The 22,330-nt window shown below is 37.8% G+C and overlaps 1 protein-coding gene across 7 annotated transcripts in view; it reads left to right on the top strand.

The window, feature by feature from the left end:
• The window catches only part of LOC135216012 (protein-tyrosine sulfotransferase-like), a 155,695-nt gene that overhangs the window by 97,048 nt on the left and 36,317 nt on the right, over nt 1-22,330 (top strand). Inside the window, exon 1 of one of the 7 annotated variants that reach the window (XM_064250952.1) lies at nt 19,616-19,752. The exons of the other annotated variants lie outside the window; for them this stretch is intronic. Coding sequence (XP_064107022.1) covers nt 19,737-19,752 — 16 coding nt within the window. The 5' untranslated portion in view covers nt 19,616-19,736. Of the gene's footprint in view, nt 1-19,615; nt 19,753-22,330 lie in introns of those variants that run through there. 7 annotated transcript variants of the gene reach the window in all.

Below are 22,330 nucleotides of genomic sequence, written 5' to 3'. Positions count from 1 at the left end.
GTAGATAAAAATTTTGATCGTCAGTTGTAGTCTCTTCCTTCTTTTGATAGTCTCGTTTATACTGCTCTGGTGACTGCTTTTTGAATAATGAGTCTGTTATACATGCATATATTCACACACGCACGCACACACACACACACATTAATAAACCATTTTACTCATCCGTTAGAAGGACTTCTTCATATTTATGCATTAGCTGCAAGGATGAAGCCCTTTTACAGAAAACTAAAACAGTGTTATAGGGCCCTTTATGTCCTTCTCCAGAATGCTTATTAGCAGCTCGTCGGAACCTCCACCTTTAAAAACTGCTGCATGCTCCTTTGCCTTAGAGGCACTATTTTCAAAGTTATTTACGTTCTCTTCCTATACTTGTGTATTATTTTGATGTGTAAAATGAAATATTGCATCTCTCTCTCTCTCTCTCTCTCTCTCTCTCTCTCTCTCTCTCTCTCTCTCTCAGGGGCGTCCATTTCTAAAAATATAAAAGTAAGAAGATGAGGAGAGGTTCTGGTAATGGAAACTGGCATTTACGTATTTGATCCTTTATTCTGCTACGAAGCCGAAAAACGCTTCCGGCTCAAATAAACGTTTTTGTCCCCGGGACTGCCGTACATAACAGACAGGGGAGATGTAATGACTCTTGGGAAAGACAGGGGTGTAGGTTTTATTTCCAGGAAGTGCTGCCGAACGAAATCGTATAAGAATTCGGAATGGGGCTGATGGATGTTTATTTATGTTCTGTATGTTGTATAAATAAAGGCAAATGCCACGAAGGAAGATGGAACAACGGAGTGGTTGCTGGGCCTTTCGACACAGTGAAGGACCGTTGTGTCGGAAGGTCCACCAACCAATCCGTTGTTTCACTTTCCTTCATCTATCCTTTCATCACGATCCATATTTTCGTGATTCCGTTATACATATTATATTAAGTGTGTGTGTGTTTGTGCGTGTTGCGTTTGATGTGATCTTTTATACAGCATGTAAAAACACTCAGCATTTTGTGCGTGCGTTTGAATGTGTATCGTACAACAATGTTTACAGTAATTTACATCTAGTGAGATACATTTTTATCACTCATTCGTATATTTGTGTGCGTAGTCATGCTTGTCAAATAGTATCATGGCGTATTGTATATGCAATGTATTTCTCGCATACTTTTGTGCAGGGGGAAGCTAGAATAATGTGTATTTTTATTGGCTCGGCTTATCTGTATGTAAAGTACTGTTATTTGATTCCTGTGTTCCTGCTGTTCCAGTGTTGCTGATTTGTTTTACATTTTTGTTGTGTAATGTATGTGCTGCATGTCCTGTATTTTGCCTGCGTTATGAATCCTGTTGAATCACGCTCCGAGGAGCATAAAGATTTCCATTCATTGCGAGTATTGTAATAATGGGGTTGTCTCTTAAAAAACAGACATCGCCGTCAGGGTTGATGTATTAATATTCTCAAATCCTCAAAAAGGAAGTTTGTCTTTCTCGTTGTTATTATTATTATTATTATTATTATTATTATTATTATTATGCAACTGGAACTTCAAAAGTTCAAGCGAATCTGCAGTGCATGAATACCCTAATACAATTATCCTTGCTTTTTAATAGGTTACTTAAATTTTTATCTAGTTATCTATTAATTTGTCAATTTACTTACATTTTACCTATATATTTAGTAATTGGTCAATTTATTTATATTATCTATATTAATTTGTGAAAATACATTTTTATCTATTTATTTATTGATTTTTTAACTGGTATTTTTCTTTTTTTTAAATAAGGTATCTCTTCATCCCTGTACCTCCGTTACTTCTTTCTAGTGAACCCCTATTTTTCTTTGGGAACTTGAATTTCAAGTCAGTAATGGCCCTTGGGTTTGTTCTTATGAATAGGGTTCATCTTCTGGATAATAATAATAATTATCTACAAAAGAAAGAAAGAAAATCAAAATGGTACGTACCGTCCTGAAACTCGGAGCAAGCAAGCTGCAATACACACAAAAATGAAAGGGAGAAGGAGAGGACTCTTGTCAAAGTAGACACAACTACCAAATAAAGAAATTGGCCCTCTAATAAAAAACGGGGCTATTGATAACTCGTGATTCACCTGCTCTATTTTCTGGTCTCGCTAATTGATCTGGTAATTAAAATGTTGATTTTGCTTATGCTGATGAGATCTCTTTACATTAGATGAATTAATTGATTTTATTTGATCACAGGAAACGTCCCCGTTTCTTATAAGTGGGACGCTTGGGATGTGGCATCGCTTTTCGTTGCTCTTATGTTGTTTTAAAAACGATGATCAGTGACCACACTTTTATTCTTATATATTTTGTCATTCATTATTGTAATTATTACCACTTTCGTTTGTTGTTATTGCTGTTGTTATTATTATGAATGGCATATCCAGCTGATAATGATGACACGATGCACCTTTCATTGCCTTAGAATAAGTTTGGAAATATACCGTTGAAGTGTAATAGCGTGTATTGAATGAAATATCAATACCTCATTGATTCGATAAGTACAATCATGTTCATATTTATTGTGTATTTAATTCTCTCTCTCTCTCTCTCTCTCTCTCTCTCTCTCTCTCTCTCTCTCTCTCTCTCTCTCTCGCGTTGTTTTTAATTCTCTCTCTTATTGTGTTTTAACTCTCTCTCTCTCTCTCTCTCTCTCTCTCTCTCTCTCTCTCTCTCTCTCTCTTTTATTACGTTTTTAATTCTCTCCGTCCCCTTCTCTCTCTCTCTGCTCGTCGTTGGTGTTTTTAATTCTCTCTCTCGTATTGTGTTTTTAACACTCTCCCTCTCTCTTGTGTTTTTAATTCTCTCCGTCCCCTTCTCTCTCTCTCTCTTTTATTGTGTTTTAATTTTCTCTCTCTCTTCTATCTCTCTCTCTCTCTCTCTCTCTCTCTCTCTCTCTCTCTCTCTCTCTCTCTCTCTCTGTAACTGCCGACAAATTCGGAGCTTTTCTGTCGGGCTAATTGTGATGAATAACACTGAGGTTGCTGACGCTTGCTTCGCTGTTCCGAACCTTTATTGCTTCAAACGGCCACTTTTATTTGGCTCTTTGAAGGTTTTGTTTGACTTTGCTTTTATTGCCGGGGAAAGAAATGGAAGATTGTTATCGTTTCATTGAATTCACGACTGAAGTGTTGACGAACACTGTCTTTAAAGTGGGCGTCAAGTTAAGTATATCTTAGTTTTACCAGACCACTGAGCTAAACCAGACCACTGAGCTAATGAACAGCTCTCCTAGGGCTGGCCCGAAGGATGAGCTATTTTTACGTGGCTAGGAACCAATTGGTTACCTAGCAACGGGACCTACAGATTTATTGTGGAATCCGAACCACATTATATCAAGAAATTAATTTCTATCACCAGAAATAAATTCCTCTGATTCCGCGTTGGCAGAGTCGGGAATCAAACTTCGGACCACCGGATTGGTAGGCGAGCGCGTATGGTGGGCGTGGCCTTGCTTGAGGGGGGGGAGAGCGCTTGATCCATGTTGGTTAGGTCCGTGGGTCATTCCTAGCTTGCCTTCCACCGTCCCACCCAGAGGTTGATGGGTGCCACCGTCTTAACGGGGTTGAGGGGAAGGCGTAGAGCTAGCACCCTCATTCCCGAAGACTTACTGAGGAATTGCTGGCACCGCCCCTCTTAAATAAAGAATAAATTTGAGCTTGCGGGTGGGTATCATTATAATAATAAAATTTTATTATATATATATATTTATATATAATTATATATGATATATATAAATATAAATATATATATATATATATATATATATATATAATATATATATATGTATATAATATAATATTATCTTTTAATAACTTGGTCACGAGATATATAAAACGTGATGCTGTGTCAATAAGGTGATGCCACCTAGGAAAATGCAGTTCTCGTTTTTCATTTTCCTCCGTGGCGTGAACTTTATTTATATAGTATATTTACATGCACATACATGTTTAATTACATATGTACTGCATTACATATGTACTGCAAACATATCAAACATATATAGAAGCGATAAATTCATTGGGACATACGCTTTCGCACACGTACACGAACAATTTCAACACACGTGTTCTGTTACCGGATATATCCAGCCTTTGGATTTTTAAATGTCCTGGGTTAGTTTGTTTCATCATTTCCATCAATTACCTGTCAGCTTACTTTTCCAGTAAGTCATTTAGACCAATTAGGCCGTTTTAATGACTAGCTACGCAGGTGTCCTCTTTTACGACACTTCTGGGCGGTTCTTTCTCATGAAGTCCGTTTCTTTTTCTTTCATTTTTACCTTTTATTTCCTGTTATTTCTTTTGTTGGAGGGACTGACGCATTTGTGATAGCTCGTTGGAATTTCCAAGATTTAATTCTAGAGAAGAGGGTGCGGGAATGATAGAGGATGGCTTTGGAATAAGAAATGATTGCGGTCACTGCATATTCATCGTCTGTTGAATTAAGGTCCACCCCCCCGTGTCCTTTCGCTTCCTAACCGCCAACAACTTTTTTTTTTCCTACAATGTTGATCCCTCTCATGCATATTTGCAGAGTCTCTTCTTTCCTTTTGTTTTAATACTTGTGCTGCATCTCATATTAAACCCTTGCGCCGATCTCTCATCTTTTCATCTCTGCATTTTAATCTTCTTTCCCGCCGTTATCCCTACACTAAGGGGTCGATTGCCTGATGCGCCTCTCCTTACAACATCAGGCAGGGTTTATTATTTGGCAAAGGGGTTTTTACGACCGCATGTCCGTGCTGTCATCAACCACAATTATTGGCGGTGGGCCTCGCCTTTAACTTAAAAAGTAACACTGCAAGACAGCAGGTTCCAGTAATTGGCGGTGGGCCTAGCCTTTTAGTAAAAAAGTAAGACTGGAAGTCAGCAGTTTCCACAGTTATTGGCAGTGGTTCTAGCATTTTAGTAAATAAGTGAGAATGGAAGGCAGCAGTTTCCACAGTTATTGGCGGTGGGTCTAGCCTTTTAGTAAAAAAATAAGACTGGAAGGCAGCAGTTCTCACAGTTAACTGGCGGTGGGCCTAGCCTTTTTTCTAAAAAAGTAAGATTGCATGGCAGCTGTTTCCACAGTTATTGGCGGTGGGTCTAGCATTTTAGTAAAAATGTAAGACTGCAAGGCAGCAGTTCTCACAGTTAACTGGCGGTGGGCCTAGCCTTTTAGTAAAAAAAGTAAGACTGCAAGGCGGCAGTTTCCACAGTTAATGGTGGTGGGCCTAGCATTTTTTCTAAAAAGTAAGACTGCAAGGCAGCAGTTTCCACAGTTATTGGCGGTGGGCCTAGCATTTTAGTAAAAAAAAAGTAAGACTGCAAGGCAGAAGTTTCCACAGATATTGGTGGTCGGCCTAGCATTTTTTCTAAAAAGTACAACTGCAAGGCAGCAGTTTTCATAGTTATTGGCGGTGGGCCTAGCCTTTTAGTAAAAAAGTAAGACTGGGAGGCAGCAGTTTCCACAATTGTTGGCGGTGGGCCTAGCTTTTTGCTCAAAAAAAAAAGTAAAAGTGACTGCAAAGCAGGGGCAGTTTCGCCCACAGTTATTGGCAGTGGGCCTAGCTTTTTTAGTAAGAAAGTAATAATGGAAGGCAGCAGTTTCCACAGATATTGGCGGTGGGCCTAGCCTTTTACTCAAAAAGTAAGACTGCAAGGCAGCAGCTGTCCTTTTAGTCGCCTTTTACGACACGCAAGACCTTCGGTGGTAGTATTCTTACACCCATACCACATCTCTGTGTTTTAATATGCATACATAAACGCAGACACACGTATGTATATTCATGTATGTATGTGTGTGTGTAATTGTAATAGCTTTAACGCCCTCTTAAAAAGACCGTAGATAATACATTAATATATATATATATATATAATATATATATATATAATATATATATATATATATATATATATATTATATATGTATATATATATATTAGTATAATAGTATATATATATATATATAGTATATATATATAATATATGTATATTATATTATATATATCCTATATATATACCTATATATATATATATATATATATACCTATATATAGATATATATATATATATATATATCTAATATATATACTATATATATATATTATATAAATGTACTTCCTCCACTCGTTTTGTAACGGTCTTATATAAATACACCTCCACTCGCTTCGTAAAAGCAGAGCGTAGCAATACGAGAGAGGCGCCTATATTGAGGTAACACTGAATAAAAGAGTATCTGCCATATGTACGGTAATGATGCATCGTGAATCTTTCAGATTATTCATGCGGTCTCACGTAGGAAGGAAGGTCTGGTCGGACGAAGCCAATAGCAAGGTATCAGGTGATTCATTAGGGATCCCTATAGTCGCGATGCATCCATAGAGATATGGGTGTTGTGCCCAGGGAATATTGATGGTCATTCTAGCCTCCAGCCTCAAGGTTAGCGATTCGCCAATGTTCTTGGTGCTGAGCTTCTCATGTTGGAAGTTATTTTATAATATCATGCGGATTCACATCGAGGATATGGTCTGGTGTAAGTCTGGAAACAAATGTGATCTGAAAATGCTGGTTTGCTCGATCGTCTGACTTAGTTCTTTGAGAATTCCCGTTTTCGAACGTGATCAAAATCCTGAAAACATTCCGTAAATCTGTTTTAAATTGGTAGTTTAAGTTTCACGCTCATTTTATTTGTAGGTATCCTGTTGTATAATGAGTGCATTTTACGAGCAGCCTCTCATTTCGTAGAGAATGTTAAATTTTTTGTCCCTCTTTTACTGTCATGTTGTTATTTTTTATTATTTTCCCCCTTTTATTGTAATATTGTTATTTGTTAGTATTTTTTGTTCCTCGTTTACTGTAATATTGTTATTCTTTAGTATATTTGTTCCTCCTTTACTGTAGTATTGTTATTTTTTAGTATTTTTATCCCTCTGTAATTTTTTTTTTTTTGTTAGTATTTTCGTCGCCCTTTAATGTAATATTATTATTATTCCTGTAATAATTAACATATGAAAGGAGTGGCTGGAAATGATTTTGCAGTGTAACACGCATTTCTCAATGTAAGAAAAAAAAAAAAAAAGGTAATTCATCCTTAACTGCCATCTTGTGTGAGACCGAGAAAAGTGTGCTTGTAAATGCAAGAGCTTGCATGATTCTTATAGAAGCCAACCCGACAATTAGGTTGCGTCAACAGATAAGAAGGACGACGAAACGTAACATCCTGCGGTGTCTCATGGCTCAGATTTCACATTCATCGAAGAGTTCGTGTAGCTGAAGAAGGCTCTGTTCCAACTCTAGAGGGCACGAGTGGTACTGTAATGCTTCAGTCTGGGTTATTTACAAATACATTGAGAATGGTCTGTTCATGTAGAGCGAGGAGAGAGCTGTGCTTGTTCTACATCAAGATGAAATATTCTTCATTTCTGCTCACTCGTCGAAATGACGTCAGGAAGAAGGTACACAAGTGAGATCTGGTTTTCCGAGAACCATTTGGTAAACATACACTTGTACGTTAGTTAGCATATGTTATTAATTAGGATTGGTTATGCATAGAATTAGTAAGTTATCATATGTTATTAGTCATGTTATGCATAGAATTAGCGAATGTACCTCCTATTGATGAAATCTTTTTAGTTGAAAAGGCAGCGGGGAGGATTTTTTGCTTTGATGTTATGAAGAGAATTGCATACAATAGGAGATTAAATCTTCACCTTTTTATTTTCCATCCTTGACTTGCTTCCGTCAGTCTTGGTTAAGATAAAGGCATTGCCATTATAATAAATAATAATTTATAATTTTACTACTACTTCAGCAACTGTGTGGACATTGCCAATTATCCTTTTATATTATGTATCTAGATTGTGTGGATTGTATTGTCTCTCTCTACCTTGGCCCTGAGCTGAAGTAAAGACTATTATTATTATTATTATTAACTCCTATTTTCATAGATACGAATTCAGTCGCGAGTCGTATAGTAGACTCGTAGCCAGAAATTCCTACGCAGCTCGAAGCATGAGCGCAGCGGTGCGCCAATCGCTGATTCATGATCTCACTGAAGTCTTCAGCAGAGGGTGACCCTGTGATTCAACCCTTTTGTGGTAATGGTTGCAAGTGGCAGGGCAATGAGCGCTCGTAAGGTAGGCGGAGCCGTCACGCAGCCCCCGTATCCTCTCTCCGCTGTCTTCACGGAATGTTTTGCACGATGGCTTCTGTTTTTATTCCATTTTTATTTAATTCAGTATTTTGCGCGTGGGCGTTGCGCACCCACCGCCCGCCTTTGGAATGCGCCGTCAGACAAGTAGGCCCGATAGTTGAGTGATGCATTGCTTGGCTCACTTGAGCTAAGTTCCTGGATTGTTCCCCGCTTACCGCCTCCCATTCGACCCACTGTGAATGGATACCACCGCCCGGTTGGGACAAGAAAGAGGGCGGGGGGCTGGCAACCTCACCCCTTGTGACTTGCTGAGAAACCTTTGAGGTGGAAAAGGCTTGTGTGAATGTATATATATGTATATAATATATATATAATATATATGTTTATATATGTGTATATACAAATATATTTATATATATACATATATATATATATATATATATATATATATATATATATATATAGTATTTATATATATATAATATATATATATATATATATATATATATAATGTATTACTAACAGGACCTCATTGAAAATGGATGGTATCTAGCGGAGATATTTATTCGACGGACACTTGACAATGGGTACTATTAGTCCAGGAAAGCTTATAACTTCTTTTGAAAAAATACTTCCGCTTGATACCATCCAGTTTCAGTGAGGTCCTGTGGTAATGTATTAATTGTATTTAATGACAGAACAAGTGTGGAAGTAATAAAGTTAATATAGTATATATACATGTATGCATATATATACATCATATGTATATATATCTATATATATATATATATATATATATATATATATGTTTATATATAGCATATATGTATAGCTGAATCACGAAAGTTTGGAACGTGACAAATCCATAATTAAAGGTATAAGCCACGATGGAAAAATAAACAACGGAGTTTCCGCAAGATCTTTCGACGATCTTGCTTCGAAAAATTTATAGTAAAGGACATTGAACGTCGAAAGATCTTGCAGAACTCCGTTGTTTATTTTTCCCTCGTGGCTTATACCTTTATTTATATGCATATATATGTAATGCATATACGTACATATATACATACATATCAACTTTAGGGCATCATTCCCATCAGCGTCTCTTTTGATTGCTGAGTAATGTATTGGAGGTTTTAGTTTTAACAGACGGACGTGCAAATCATGGAGTTGTTTTGCATCGATCTTGCTTCGAAAAATTTATAGTTTCTTGTAAGTCTTACAACTGTAGAGATTCAGGAACAGCCTCTTGATAATGAGTGAGCCATTGTGCTGGTTTTCGCCTCTGAACATCCAAATGAATTCATTTCTAAAGCTGGTCTCTGTTCTGTCATGGATTCAGTCCCAACTTTTTAATGAAAATCTGAAACTATTTCATTTCCAAAAGTGATCCCAAAATGTAATCGGATGCAAAGAAGTTATTTATTTATACATCAATTGGAAACACACGAATAGAGTCTACAAATTCTGTTTGTGTTGCAACACATCAATACTCCTTTGGGGTAATCCCTTGCATTACTACGAACAGAAACCCGGCAGTTATACGTCATGAATATAAATGGAATCGCCCTCCTTTTACTGCTGGCGGTAGGGACCACTTATGTATGTTTGTGTGTATTATATATATATATATATATATTATATATATATATATATATATATATATATAATCGTTGAGATATAGGCATTAGAGGCTGAAAATCTTTAATATGTAAGAAGGAAAGAATGTGGAGGATTGGGTGGGTGGGGGGTGGGAGTTAGGGGGAGTGAGATATTTTACTTCATTAACTCTCATTAAGATTTCCAGTTGTCGTAAACGCGAGTCGTTGACGTCACTTTTATCGTCTTTAGGACGTCGTTGAACGATTTGTAGTCTCTCTCTCTCTCTCTCTCTCTCTCTCTCTCTCTCTCTCTCTCTCCTTTAAGGTAAAGAATAAAGAATAAATGTCTGTGTCCCTTTTAGGGAGTCCGTCCTACATCTTCCTCGATCTGGACATCGACTCATAAGCGAAGTTCGTTAACTTCTGTACGTAGTGTTTAGCATCATATTTTGGAGGTCTGGTGACGTAGATGTGAATTTATTTGTCATCCTTTCTTGTCAAAGGCAGATCTGGTTGGAATATCTGCTGTTATGTTAACTCTCTATTACATATTTGATGTATTTTTGTAGAATGCAGTTGTCAAGAGTTTATGCATAATCCGCAATGTACGTACTGCATGCACACATCTTGTGCTTATCGAGTTGCGCGAAAGAGCGTTGCTCGATTCTGCTGAGAGAGATAGAGAGAGAGAGAATCTTATATTTGAAAATAAAAATGTACCAGGTTGCAATTTTACTCCACAAATAAAACTCAGAATTGAACATTTCAGCATGATATAAAAAGAGAAAGAACGTTAAGTCTTCATTCTTTTTTCGAGAAAAAAACCATTAAGAATTTTCCATCCTTCTTTCAAAAAGAAAAAAAAAGAACATTAAGAATTCTCCATTCTTCTTTCGTAAAGAAAAAAAGAACATTAAGAAGTCTCCATTCGTCTTTCGAAAAAAAAAAAATAAAGAACATTAAGAAGTCTCAATTCGTCTTTTGAAAAAAAAATAAATAAAAAAGGAAATTAAGAAGTCTCCTCCATTCTTCTTCCGAAAAGAATAAGAGGCCTCCAAGAGAAGTGTAAGTGAGAAGCCATCCGCTGAGGGAAAGGAGGACGTCTGGATGGAAAAGAATTGGCTAACGAGCGGAAGATGAACTCTCGCATGCAAATAAAAGTCGTGCTTTTTAGGGGAGCCTTGCACACGTGTCCTGAGAAATAATAATGCTTGCGGAAGCGACCAGGAGGAGAGCTGGCTGGGTCTTGGAGTCTCGGTTACGTGGGAAGGTGATGAGATTCTGACAAGCCGCTTCGGAGGGAGATTTCTGTATGTTTGAATGGTGAGAATGATGAACACCGAGGAAATCTAGCAACAAAGACGGCTTTGAATAGGGACATTTCACATGAGTCTGATACCAACAAGTAAGACAATATTAAAATCAGGCTATTCACAAGTATATGAACTTAAACAAGAAATTTAACTCAGGAAGAGACGTTCAAGAGATTTTAAGTGATTAAAAAGGATTACTCAACCAAAAGATGTTAAGCACGAAACGTGACTAATGGGTGTAGGTGTTAACGTGACTAATAGGGGTGTACGTACGTAGGTCTTATAAACAAACAAATACTTAATGGACAGGGGTCCCCTGTTGGGCACGGCGCTAGGAAGCGAAGAACAGAAATATGCCAGGCAAGAAGTCGACCAAACAATTAAGTAAAAAAAAAAAAAGACGTTATTAAACTAAAGAAAATGATGACGGGCGATGAATGCACTGAAACTGCTGAGGAGTTAACCGGTGCAGAACCAGGCACGGAAGCAAGATGTCTTCGACAGCTCAACAAACAAGAGAAATCCAGTGCAACATGAAGGCAGACGGGTCAACTTCAAAGAGGAAGAGGATTTGAGCGAAAGTGTCTTGCATTTCTGTTGTCGTTGTATTGTTGGTGTTTCATGTACCTATAGTGTTATAGTAGATTCACATTAACCGTGCATCTGATGTGTAAGCCTATCCCTTACGACGCTCTTGATTGGCTGTTGATAAGCCAATCACAGGGCTGGCTGGAAACTCTCAGTGTCTCTCGAGAGTTCACATAGGCAGGATGTATGTTCCATTTCTTCTGAGGGATACTTTTGAAAGACTTATCCCTCAGGAGAAGTGGAACATACATCCTGCCTATGTGAACTCTCGAGAGACACTGAGAGTTTCCAGCCCTGTGATTGGTTTATCAACAGACAATCAGAAGCGTCGTAAGGGTCTGGCTTAGACATTAGATGCGCGGTTGATGTGAATCTACTATAGTCTCCGTAGGGGGTATTGCCGCCAGGGCACCTCGCGGATTGCACTGTAGGCATTACTGAATTTTCTTTGCACCGTTCCTCCCCTTACACTTTTCAAACCTACCTACTCTCAATTTCCTTTCCGGTGCTGCTTGACCTCATAGGTCCCAGTGCTTGGCCTTTGGCCTAAGCTCTATATTCCATTCCTATAATGTTAATGTTGTTATTATTTAAGTAAAATGTCGTTTGTGTTACGGTTATGATCATTCTAACTTGCTCTCCTAATAATTGCTATTTCGAGCAAGGTCTGTAGACCCACCTGTTGGAAGCAAGAGGCGGCGTTCAACTAAGGTACGACAGGAGAGAAAGCGGTTATGACTCCCCAAAGCTCCTTGTCCATTTCTTGCTTTTTGTGGCAATTTCATTTATGTTTGTTGTTCCGTTTGTTTCCTTAGCCTTGGCTTTTTGTTTTGTTTTTCTGTCTTTTTTTAATATTATGGGAAGTCAGATCTTCGGAAACTTTCTTGTTTCCGCTTTCTGAATAATAATAATAATAATAATAATAATAATAATAATAATAATAATAATAATAATAAGTATAGAGGACTGCGTCAACATCGAAAACAGAGCACTGGGGCAATATCTGAAAACCAGTGAAGACGAGTGGCTAAAGAGTGCATGGGAAGAAGGACTAATAAAAGCAGACGAAGACCCAGAAATATACAGAGACAGGAGAAAGACAGAAAGAACAGAGGACTGGCACAACAAACCAATGCACGGACAATACATGAGACAGACTAAAGAACTAGCCAGCGATGACAATTGGCAATGGCTACAGAGGGGAGAGCTAAAGAAGGAAACTGAAGGAATGATAACAGCGGCACAAGATCAGGCCCTAAGAACCAGATATGTTCAAAGTACGATAGACGGAAATAACATCTCTCCCATATGTAGGAAGTGCAATACGAAAAGTGAAACCATAAACCACATAGCAAGTGAATGCCCGGCACTTGCAGAGAACCAGTACAAAAAGAGGCACGATTCAGTAGCAAAAGCCCTCCACTGGAGCCTGTGCAAGAAACATCAGCTACCTTGCAGTAATAAGTGGTACGAGCACCAACCTGAAGGAGTGATAGAAAACGATCAGGCAAAGATCCTCTGGGACTATGGTATCAGAACGGATAGGGTGATACGTGCAAACAGACCAGACGTGACGTTGATTGACAAGGTCAAGAAGAAAGTATCACTCATTGATGTCGCAATACCATGGGGCACCAGAGTTGAAGAGAAAGAGAGGGAAAAATTGGATAGTATCAAGATCTGAAAATAGAAATAAGAAGGATATGGGATATGCCAGTGGAAATCGTACCCATAATCATAGGAGCACTAGGCACGATCCCAAGATCCCTGAAAAGGAATCTAGAAAAAACTAGAGGCTGAAGTAGCTCCAGGACTCATGCAGAAGAGTGTGATCCTAGAAACGGCACACATAGTAAGAAGAGTGATTGGACTCCATAAGGAGGCAGGATGCAACCCGGAACCCCACACTATAAATACCACCCAGTCGAATTGGAGGACTGTGATTAAAAAAAAAAAAAAAAATAAATAAATAAATAAATAAATAATAATAATAATAATAATTTAAATATATAGTATATATATATATATATATATATACATCATCATATATATGTATATATATATATTATATATATATATATATATTAGATATATATATAATCATATATATATATATATTATTTTTATATGTTATATATATATATTATATATCTATGATATATATATATATAATATATATATATTTATATAACTGGGTACGTTGTTATTTCTAGAAAACTTCAAATTAAGGAGGAACAGATTAGCCAGAAGACGTGGTGATATTGCAGACATTATTTTTTTCTTTAGAATAAAGCAAAGGCGCATTACTTTTCCCATCATCAGGGTCACTTATCTATAAGATTATACAAAAAAAAAAGAGAGAAATAGTAAGAAAAGTATACTGATTGACTGACTGTATCTAAAAATATTACAGCACTTTTATATATATATATATATATATATATATATATATATAATATATATTATATATAATATTGTAAGTTTACGTATGTGCCATGCGTGTGCAAAATCAGTCAATAATACTTACCGGCATCATTTGGCACCATTTATAATGCCGGAAGTTTTTCTTCAATTTTGAATACTCTTTTACTCTGTACTTTTCCATTGCATCGACACTGGCACATGGCAAATTGAAGTCTAGGAAAGATTCGGCAGTTTGAGACTTTAAAGATAGTTGGCATCTCGGTTAAAAAAAAAAGAACAAAATTGGCCCTTTCTATTTTTCGGGCCTTGATTCAGTTCCTCTTTTCCAGCGGTCCCTTTCCGCGGCGGTTCCTCTCCTCAGTTCGCTTGTCTGTAACGGGAATGGGAATGGAAATGCATTGAAAATCGTGGCAGTGGACGCGACACCTTTTTTCCTTCTTCCTCGTGTGAATCTGCCTCGCTGGGTTTATTTCGGTCCGTTTGACCTTTATGGATTTGATGCGTCCATCCCACACCCTGAGAGAGAGAGAGAGAGAGAGAGAGAGAGAGAGAGAGAGAGAGAGAGAATTAAGCTTGACAGTATTATTACGCGCTGATTAACACCTCAGGCCATCGTAAGAAAGAGAAGGAATCAAAGCTAACGGGAAAGTTGTTTATATGAAAAGCAGAGCGAGACAAATCATAGTCCTACCAGCGCCACCCCGTCACTGAACTCATCGTGAATACTTTATACACGAGAGAGAGAGAGAGAGAGAGAGAGAGAGAGAGAGAGAGAGAGAGAGAGAATATATTGCTCTTCTAACAGCGCTATTGCTAAGCCGTTCTCAGCCTTAATACTCAAAAAACACATTTGATTACACTTCGCAGTTACCAACTTATTTAACTCGTATCCGCGTTAGTGTTTGAAATGCGAAGTTAATTAACGTTCAACTATTCTCGTGTCATTGCTGACAAGGTTTGTGCACATTATCCTCGATAGAAAATGTCCCCCTTTTCCCTCATTTCAGCGGTGCTGGTTCACATTCCACCAGCGTTCTGTTCAGTAAACGAAAATCAAATATCCCCTTTAGGCTCCCACTGCACCCAATAGGTAACCTATTTCAAAAGGTATCAGCGTATTCATGCGTAGGCAGAGGCGTGTCAACAGGTTTTTTGTTTTTTTTTCGTTCTTGTTACATCGCTGGCAGCTGTAACGTATTTCACATGGAAATAGTCTTGCGATTCTCATTTTATCATGTTGTTCGTAGGTCTTGTACCTATGGCCGTTTTTATCTGGATTTCTTCATTTCCTTGAATGGCCGTAAGTGATTTGCTGCTACAAGCTAGACAAAATCGTGAGGACACTGTGAATGAACAGGGGAACCTGCTCCTAGAGATGAGTGAGCAGACGATGTCTCCTCGGATGAACTAATAAGTCTTCGATACATCCTAATCCTTGTAACTCTAAAACCCACCGTCTTTGGGGTATGACAGGGATTTGGAAGACTGAATGTTAAATGATCAAATTATAGCCTATTCAACTCCACTATGTGAGTGTCGTGGTCTCTCCAAAAAGAGGGCTGCCTTGAAGTAATATTATCTAGTCTTCGAACTGCCATGTTTGTTCCAAGGGTATTAGATGAATACTCACTTGTCTCCGTTCAAGAATGTCAAACTTTTACAGTTGAACTTATTTTTGGATTGTCCAGCTTACAACCGGCAACAAATATTAGATATTACAAACACATTCACAAAGACTTTAAACACTCAGTTTATCCAGTCGTTAAATTTTCAAGTTATAATTTACTAAATGAGATTCATATTTTTCTTAACAGATCTTGCCTATTAAAAGTTAAGATTGTTGGCCCAGTTGGCAGGCTTGGGAAATATATTTTAAAACTAACTTTGAAAACCATTTACCAGCTTGGAAAACTAGATTATATTTGTAAACATAAAAAAGAAAAAAAAAGCGAAGTAGGGACAAAAATAAACAAAGATAAATATCAACTGATTTAATATACTTACAAACGGCTTGGTTTATGAGAGGCTACATGGAATTGATGGGTTAGGAATGAATCAGTCTCTCTCTCTCTCTCTCTCTCTCTCTCTCTCCACACAGTTTCGACTCTTTCTCTGTCTGCAACAGAGTTGGCCAGTCCTATGTCCTTAATATCTTAAAGGTTCTAGTTCGTTGTTCTCTCTCTCTCTCTCTCTCTCTCTCTCTCTCAGAGGCGACTGACCGGTCCTGTGTCCTCTTAATTTTTAAAGGTCCAGGTTTGTTGTGGGAGAGGGGGGGGAGGGTGCTGGGGGAGGCGGTCGTTTTGTTTGCAGGTGTAACGAGTTGTTTGCTCCAAGTGCGTATATCTTGTTTAGTGGAGCTCGCTAGAGGTCGTGAGATTCGCTGGTGCCGAGGTATTGTGTATTTTCCATTTTTTTCCCCGCAGTTTCTTTTGTTCTTCCTAACGAATATAGAGAAGGGAACGAAATCTGTTAGTGAATTTCTCATATTTTTTGTTTCGTATCATTTTGCATAGCTGATGCCGTTAAATGTTTTGGTGATTCGTGCATGCATGACAGGGCCCTTCGAAAATGAAAATATCATTAATTTTTATGTATAAATTTTACTGGTTTCTTTCGGCTTTTGACCCCCCCCCCCCCCACGTGTTCCATCTCAAATTTCGGATGCTTTGTTTTTTAAAGTGGCGTGATCGGTATGGTCTTGGCCTGCCACGTCGGTGGCCGCGAGTTCGATTCTCGGGCATTCCACTGAGGGGTTAGAGATGTTTATGTATGTCTGGTGATAGAAGTTCACTCTGGACGTGGTTCGGAATTCACGTAAAACCGTTGGTCCCGTTATTGAATAACCACTGGTTCCATGCAACGTGAGAACACCATACAAAGGTGACATCGGTGATACTGCAGATTTTGTTCGAGAAAGAAAAAAAGTCTTGTATAAACATTCCGTGTTTGATGGATCTCGTCTGGTAATGTGATAAAATGTAATTGCATAATTACCCCATCTATACATAAACATCGGTATTTTTTTAAAATGTAACATTTTTAGTAAATAAGTAAAATGTTAAAGCATATTTTCTTGTTACCAACATGTTTACGTAATAACTTTATTAACGTACTTTACGTTAATGATACCTTTTCAAGCTCGGTATAACCTTTCAACGTTCATATAAGAGTCCTAAGGTATATTGCAGTTTTCTTAAGCATTTATTTTTTTTGGATCAATTCGCTTGTCTGATGCTCATGCCCCTACAGCCCTGTTAGGGTCAGTAACGTTGGCCTTTTGATCGTTAATTGTGTTGCCTCGCAGGCCCACGGTCTAGGTAATGCTCAGGCCTTCTTCGGTACGGTAGGCAGCGGGTTGTTTTTTGGGGAATAAAACATCTTTCAATTTTCCAGATTTCGATATCCTTGAGTTGGGGTGTTCAAACTCCGTAGAGAATGTCAAAACTACAGCCTTTAGTTGAGAGAAATAATTGGTGTATATGTAAAATCAGTTTGCATGTACGCGTGATGTGTTTGAATATTATTCTTTGGTATTTCATATACAGTTAATGTACAGCACCTGTAGTTAATGTTCGTATTTGTCCCGTTACCTGTTTGCTGCTCACGAGCATTCAAACAGTTCGGGTGAATTGTTTCCAGTTAGAAGCGGGAGAGATGATATTGCCCGAGTTCGCTGTGAGTGTGAGGAGGAGGAGGAGCACCACAGGAACCGTATTGTGTTTCCTATTTTCCAGCTGTCTGGTTTTTAACGCGATAAAGAAACAATTCCCCACAGGGCCAAATCCTCTTAGGGATAAATCCCCGCGAGGAAAATGGAATCCTTCACAGATAAAGAATTGAAGACAGGTAAAATGGAGAGAGGAGTTTTGTGTGGTTGCCATTAGTGCCTCACATTATTCAGAAATGTGGTAGTGGTCATGATGGGTGTCTAGGAGGGGGATTGGGGGTGTGTGGGATGGGGGGGGGGCTGGGTCCGGGATGGTAATGACGTGACGTAAGTGTTAGTGTTAGTGATAAGAGTTGGAGCATCATTAGTATCAGAAATGTGATGGAAGTACAAACTAGCAGCTTCTCTCTCTCTCTCTCTCTCTCTCTCATCTCTCTCTCTCTCTCTCTCGTGGAATACTTTTTCATGTTTCGTGGAGCATGGTGCTTCCTTTGTAGAGAATTGGAATTTATATTTATATATATTTTGTTTTGATATTTTAATATTTAGAATTATTGCACATTCTCCACATTTTTAGGAGAACTTATCCTTTAAGATATATCTTAATCGATAAAAGGGCCCAGAATACACTAATTGTAACCTGCACTATTGTTATAATATATATATAATATATATATATATATATATATATTTCTCTCAAGTATAATAAAAGGCCCATTAAAACACTCTGGTTTAAAGCTAAGGACTATATGTCAGTGGACGAGTCAGTTCCACCGAGTGTTTTAATGGCCCTTTTATACTTAGACGTATCCTGTTTTAACAGAAGTTATTTACACACACACACACACACACATATATATATATATATATATATATATATATTATATATATATATATATTTATATGTTAAACTTTAATACTTGCACAGTTGGTTCTGCGCATTCATACAAAGAATAACACGACCCCATTTAAACAGGATGGTATCTACCGTAGATTTTATTTTAAAAGTTTACAAGCTTTCAAAGTCAAAGTCAAAGTCAAAAACCTTTATTCCATTATAAAATGGTTATTCTGCTACATTACAATATAAATTATTTACATAAAATTCACAATAATTGGATTGTAAAATTCTTGGATATATACATTCAAGTAAAATTTAAGAAGTATTGCTTAAGTTTCCTTTTGAATAAATCAGAACTAACATCTATACATTTTCTTAATTCCAGAGGTAGTTTATTCCAGCAAGCTGGGCCCCTTATTGTCATCGAGCGTGAACCCAAATCTGTTCGATAGCTGTCTACATATAGATTTTCATTCTGTTGTTAATGCATTCTACAATTACCAACTGTAGGAAATCTGTCCCCCAATGTCCATTATATATATATATATATATATATATATATATATATATATTATATATGTATATATATATATATATATATATATTATATATATATACTATATATATATATATATACACATATATACATATATATTATTTATATATATATATATATATATATATATATATATATATATATATATATATATATATAGTACGTGTAGTGTGTGGCGCGCGCATACGTGCACTGCTGCTATTGCTGGCTAGCTCGTCACCCAGTCCTGCTTCCTTCACCAAATTTTTGCCACAGCTGTTCCAAGAGGCCCACATCTGTTCCAAACCGTAATTGTTCTGTGGTAGCTGATGTACCGCAAGTGTTGTCGAGATGGTCCGTTTGGAGCGCTCCTTTTGTGCTCCCTCATGGAGGCTGTTCCGATGCTATGGGAGCCAATGGCTGCTCCCGATACTCTCGTAACAAATGTTGGTACTGTTCCCTTTTTTTTCTGATTCCCTTACACTGATCGGCAGTTCGGGAGAATCGGTGGTCGGGATCGTCGCTCGCGCAGGATTCTGTCGTGTTGTTATGGGAGGACTTTTGTTGTAGTTTCTGGTATTTTTTTTCCTCAACAAAGTTTAGCTTGTGTGATGACATGGATCTGAGTGAAGGTAAGAATGCCTTCGTGTTTTAAAATCTCTCTCTCTCTCTCTCTCTCTCTCTCTCTCTCTCTCTCTCTCTCTCTCTCTCTCTCTCTCCTCGTTGATGAATCAAGTAAATCTGTTTACTTATGTATATGTAAATATAATAAATTTCCATAGCTTTAAACTAGAATGTTTTAATGGGCCTTTTATACTTGAGACGTATCCTGTTATGGCAAAAGAATTTATTTACTTTTACATATATATATTATATATAATGTGTATTGTCTGCGTGTCGGATCACTTTTTATTTAATTCCAAACCCAATAAAACAACGGCGGCTTTCAAATACACTTTAATTCGTAGGAAATTGTAATCATAACGCGAAAGGGATCAGGGGTGTGGGTTATAGCGAGTAAGAGTGATTCGAAGGAACGAATCCTCTTAGCCATGACATTTGGGTTCGTGCAGACCTGGGAAGGCATTATTGAATGCTGATAAAAGACTCACGCGCCTCTGTTTGTGCTTTTCTGGGACGGACGTGTCATTTTTCCTCCCTGTCTGTAATCCAAAGGTATCCGTTACAGCACTGGCCTGGCAAATGCAGGCTTTGATCAGGCCTCCCGTCTTTTGATGTTGCCACCACTGCGTCGTGTTTGCTACGGGAGAGAATGAAAGAAAGAAAGAAAAAGAGAAGGCAGAAGGACGCAGTTTTATGTAATATATGTATACACTATATATATATATATATATATATATATATATATATATATATATATATATCATACTATATATAAATACATATATATTATATATACATATACATTTATATACACACACACACAGCGTATGTGCGTGTGAGTGTAGCAATACAGTGCTACATCAAAACACAGTCTTAGCAACTAGGGACCTATCTAAACAGAAACTCTACAGAATTAGTCTATACAAAATTATTCTCAAACATGCACAGAGAAATAACTGAAACCCAATTAAATGTTTGTACGTATAACGTAGCACAAACACCTTACTTGTACGTTAAAACCAATGAAAGATATTTTCGCGTTAATGATTCTTTTTCGGTATTACCTGTTTTTCTATGATATTTCCTGTGTGATTTTTCAACTCGGAGAAAATTGGTGTCGCCTGTCATTCAGTCAGAAATCGTGTTTTACACTTGTAACCTACTTTCCTAGGCACAAGTTTCAATTAAGCAAAAAGTAAAAAAGGCCGTTGGGTGTTTTTCATAATCAGTCAATGAATATGCAAAGATGAATTTAGGAAAACAGCTGTACCTGATGTGCTGAAGTTTCAAGTTTTGCAGATATCAGACTTCAAGAAATGTTCTGCAGAAAATGTGCGTTTTTGAACAGTTCGCCGTTGCTCCAAATTCATCCTTTTAACTGCCGGATGAGAGAGAGAGAGAGAGAGAGAGAGAGAGAGAGAGAGAGAGAGAGAGAGAGAGAGAGAGAGAGAAAACACTCATCAACAATTAGAGAATCTTAGAAAGATCTTATAAATAAAGAAAAAAAAGTGATACATAGCAATGACGAAACTCAAGTGTGAATAAATAAATTGAAGAGGAAAACAGGAAAACGTAAAGGAAGGCAGATAAGAAGCAAGAATGACAAAGCATGTGCTCATGACTTGTCATATATTACCGTAAGTCACACACACAGGAGGAGTAAAGCTGTCAAAAATTTAAGATTGCTTCCATACCTGGCCGTTTATTTCCTCGTTCATTTTCTTCCTTTCTCTATATTTGAATTGCCTTTATCCACACATACATAATACAGTATATATATTGTATATATATATTTGTATGTATGTATGCAGTGTATATATGTATATATATATGTGTGTGCTCTTACACTTATCATAGAGAACTGCGTCCCTGCCCCTCAGTGAGCACTGGTTCCGACTGGTATCCCCTGGATTCGGGCTCTAGGGCAGCGTGGGTGGACAGTGAGGTAAAAAGAGACCCAGAATGATCAGGAGATGGAATAAAAGGCTCTCAATGAGGAACTGGGAGAACACCCTTATATAGGTGCTCGAAGAAGTCTTCTTAGGTTAGTAACAAGATTCTGTTAACACCTACCGTACACCGCGAGAGGTGCACTGACTGCATGAAACTCCCCCTTCCAATGTGACTGAACTCTTTTAAGTACGGACACCTGCTGCCATGTAGGATATCACATTTTCAGGTGCAGGCTGGATTCACAATCGAAATTCGTTGCCTTGCTCAGGAGCAACAGCGGAAATCATTGGTTCAGGGTGAAAGGGAGGCTTCAGGCGTTGATGAGCGTTGGGTCTCCTTGGCTTTAACTCGAAGTGACCTGGCAGATGACCTTAGTTTAAAAACCAATAGGCAGCGGGCGGGGTCATTGGCATCATCAGCTAAGAACTGTCGCCACAAACAACTGACTAACCTTAAGGGCAGTTGTCGTTTTGAGAATAAAGCTTTAAGGAGAACACGAGGAGTCAGTTGGCAGGATAGTCAGAGATGATCACTGAATTTGTATCTGTATATTCGCTAATCTTTGTAACGTAAGTGATGCCTTGGATATGTCCATCGCTCAGTCCCGGAGAAGATAGTAGATGTGTGATAATT

The sequence above is a fragment of the Macrobrachium nipponense genome, chromosome 19 (assembly GCF_015104395.2).
Source record: "Macrobrachium nipponense isolate FS-2020 chromosome 19, ASM1510439v2, whole genome shotgun sequence".
NCBI classification, from domain to species: Eukaryota; Metazoa; Arthropoda; class Malacostraca; order Decapoda; family Palaemonidae; genus Macrobrachium; species Macrobrachium nipponense.
Note: the sequence above shows the minus strand (reverse complement) of the source record. Positions and strands in the feature narration are given on the sequence as shown.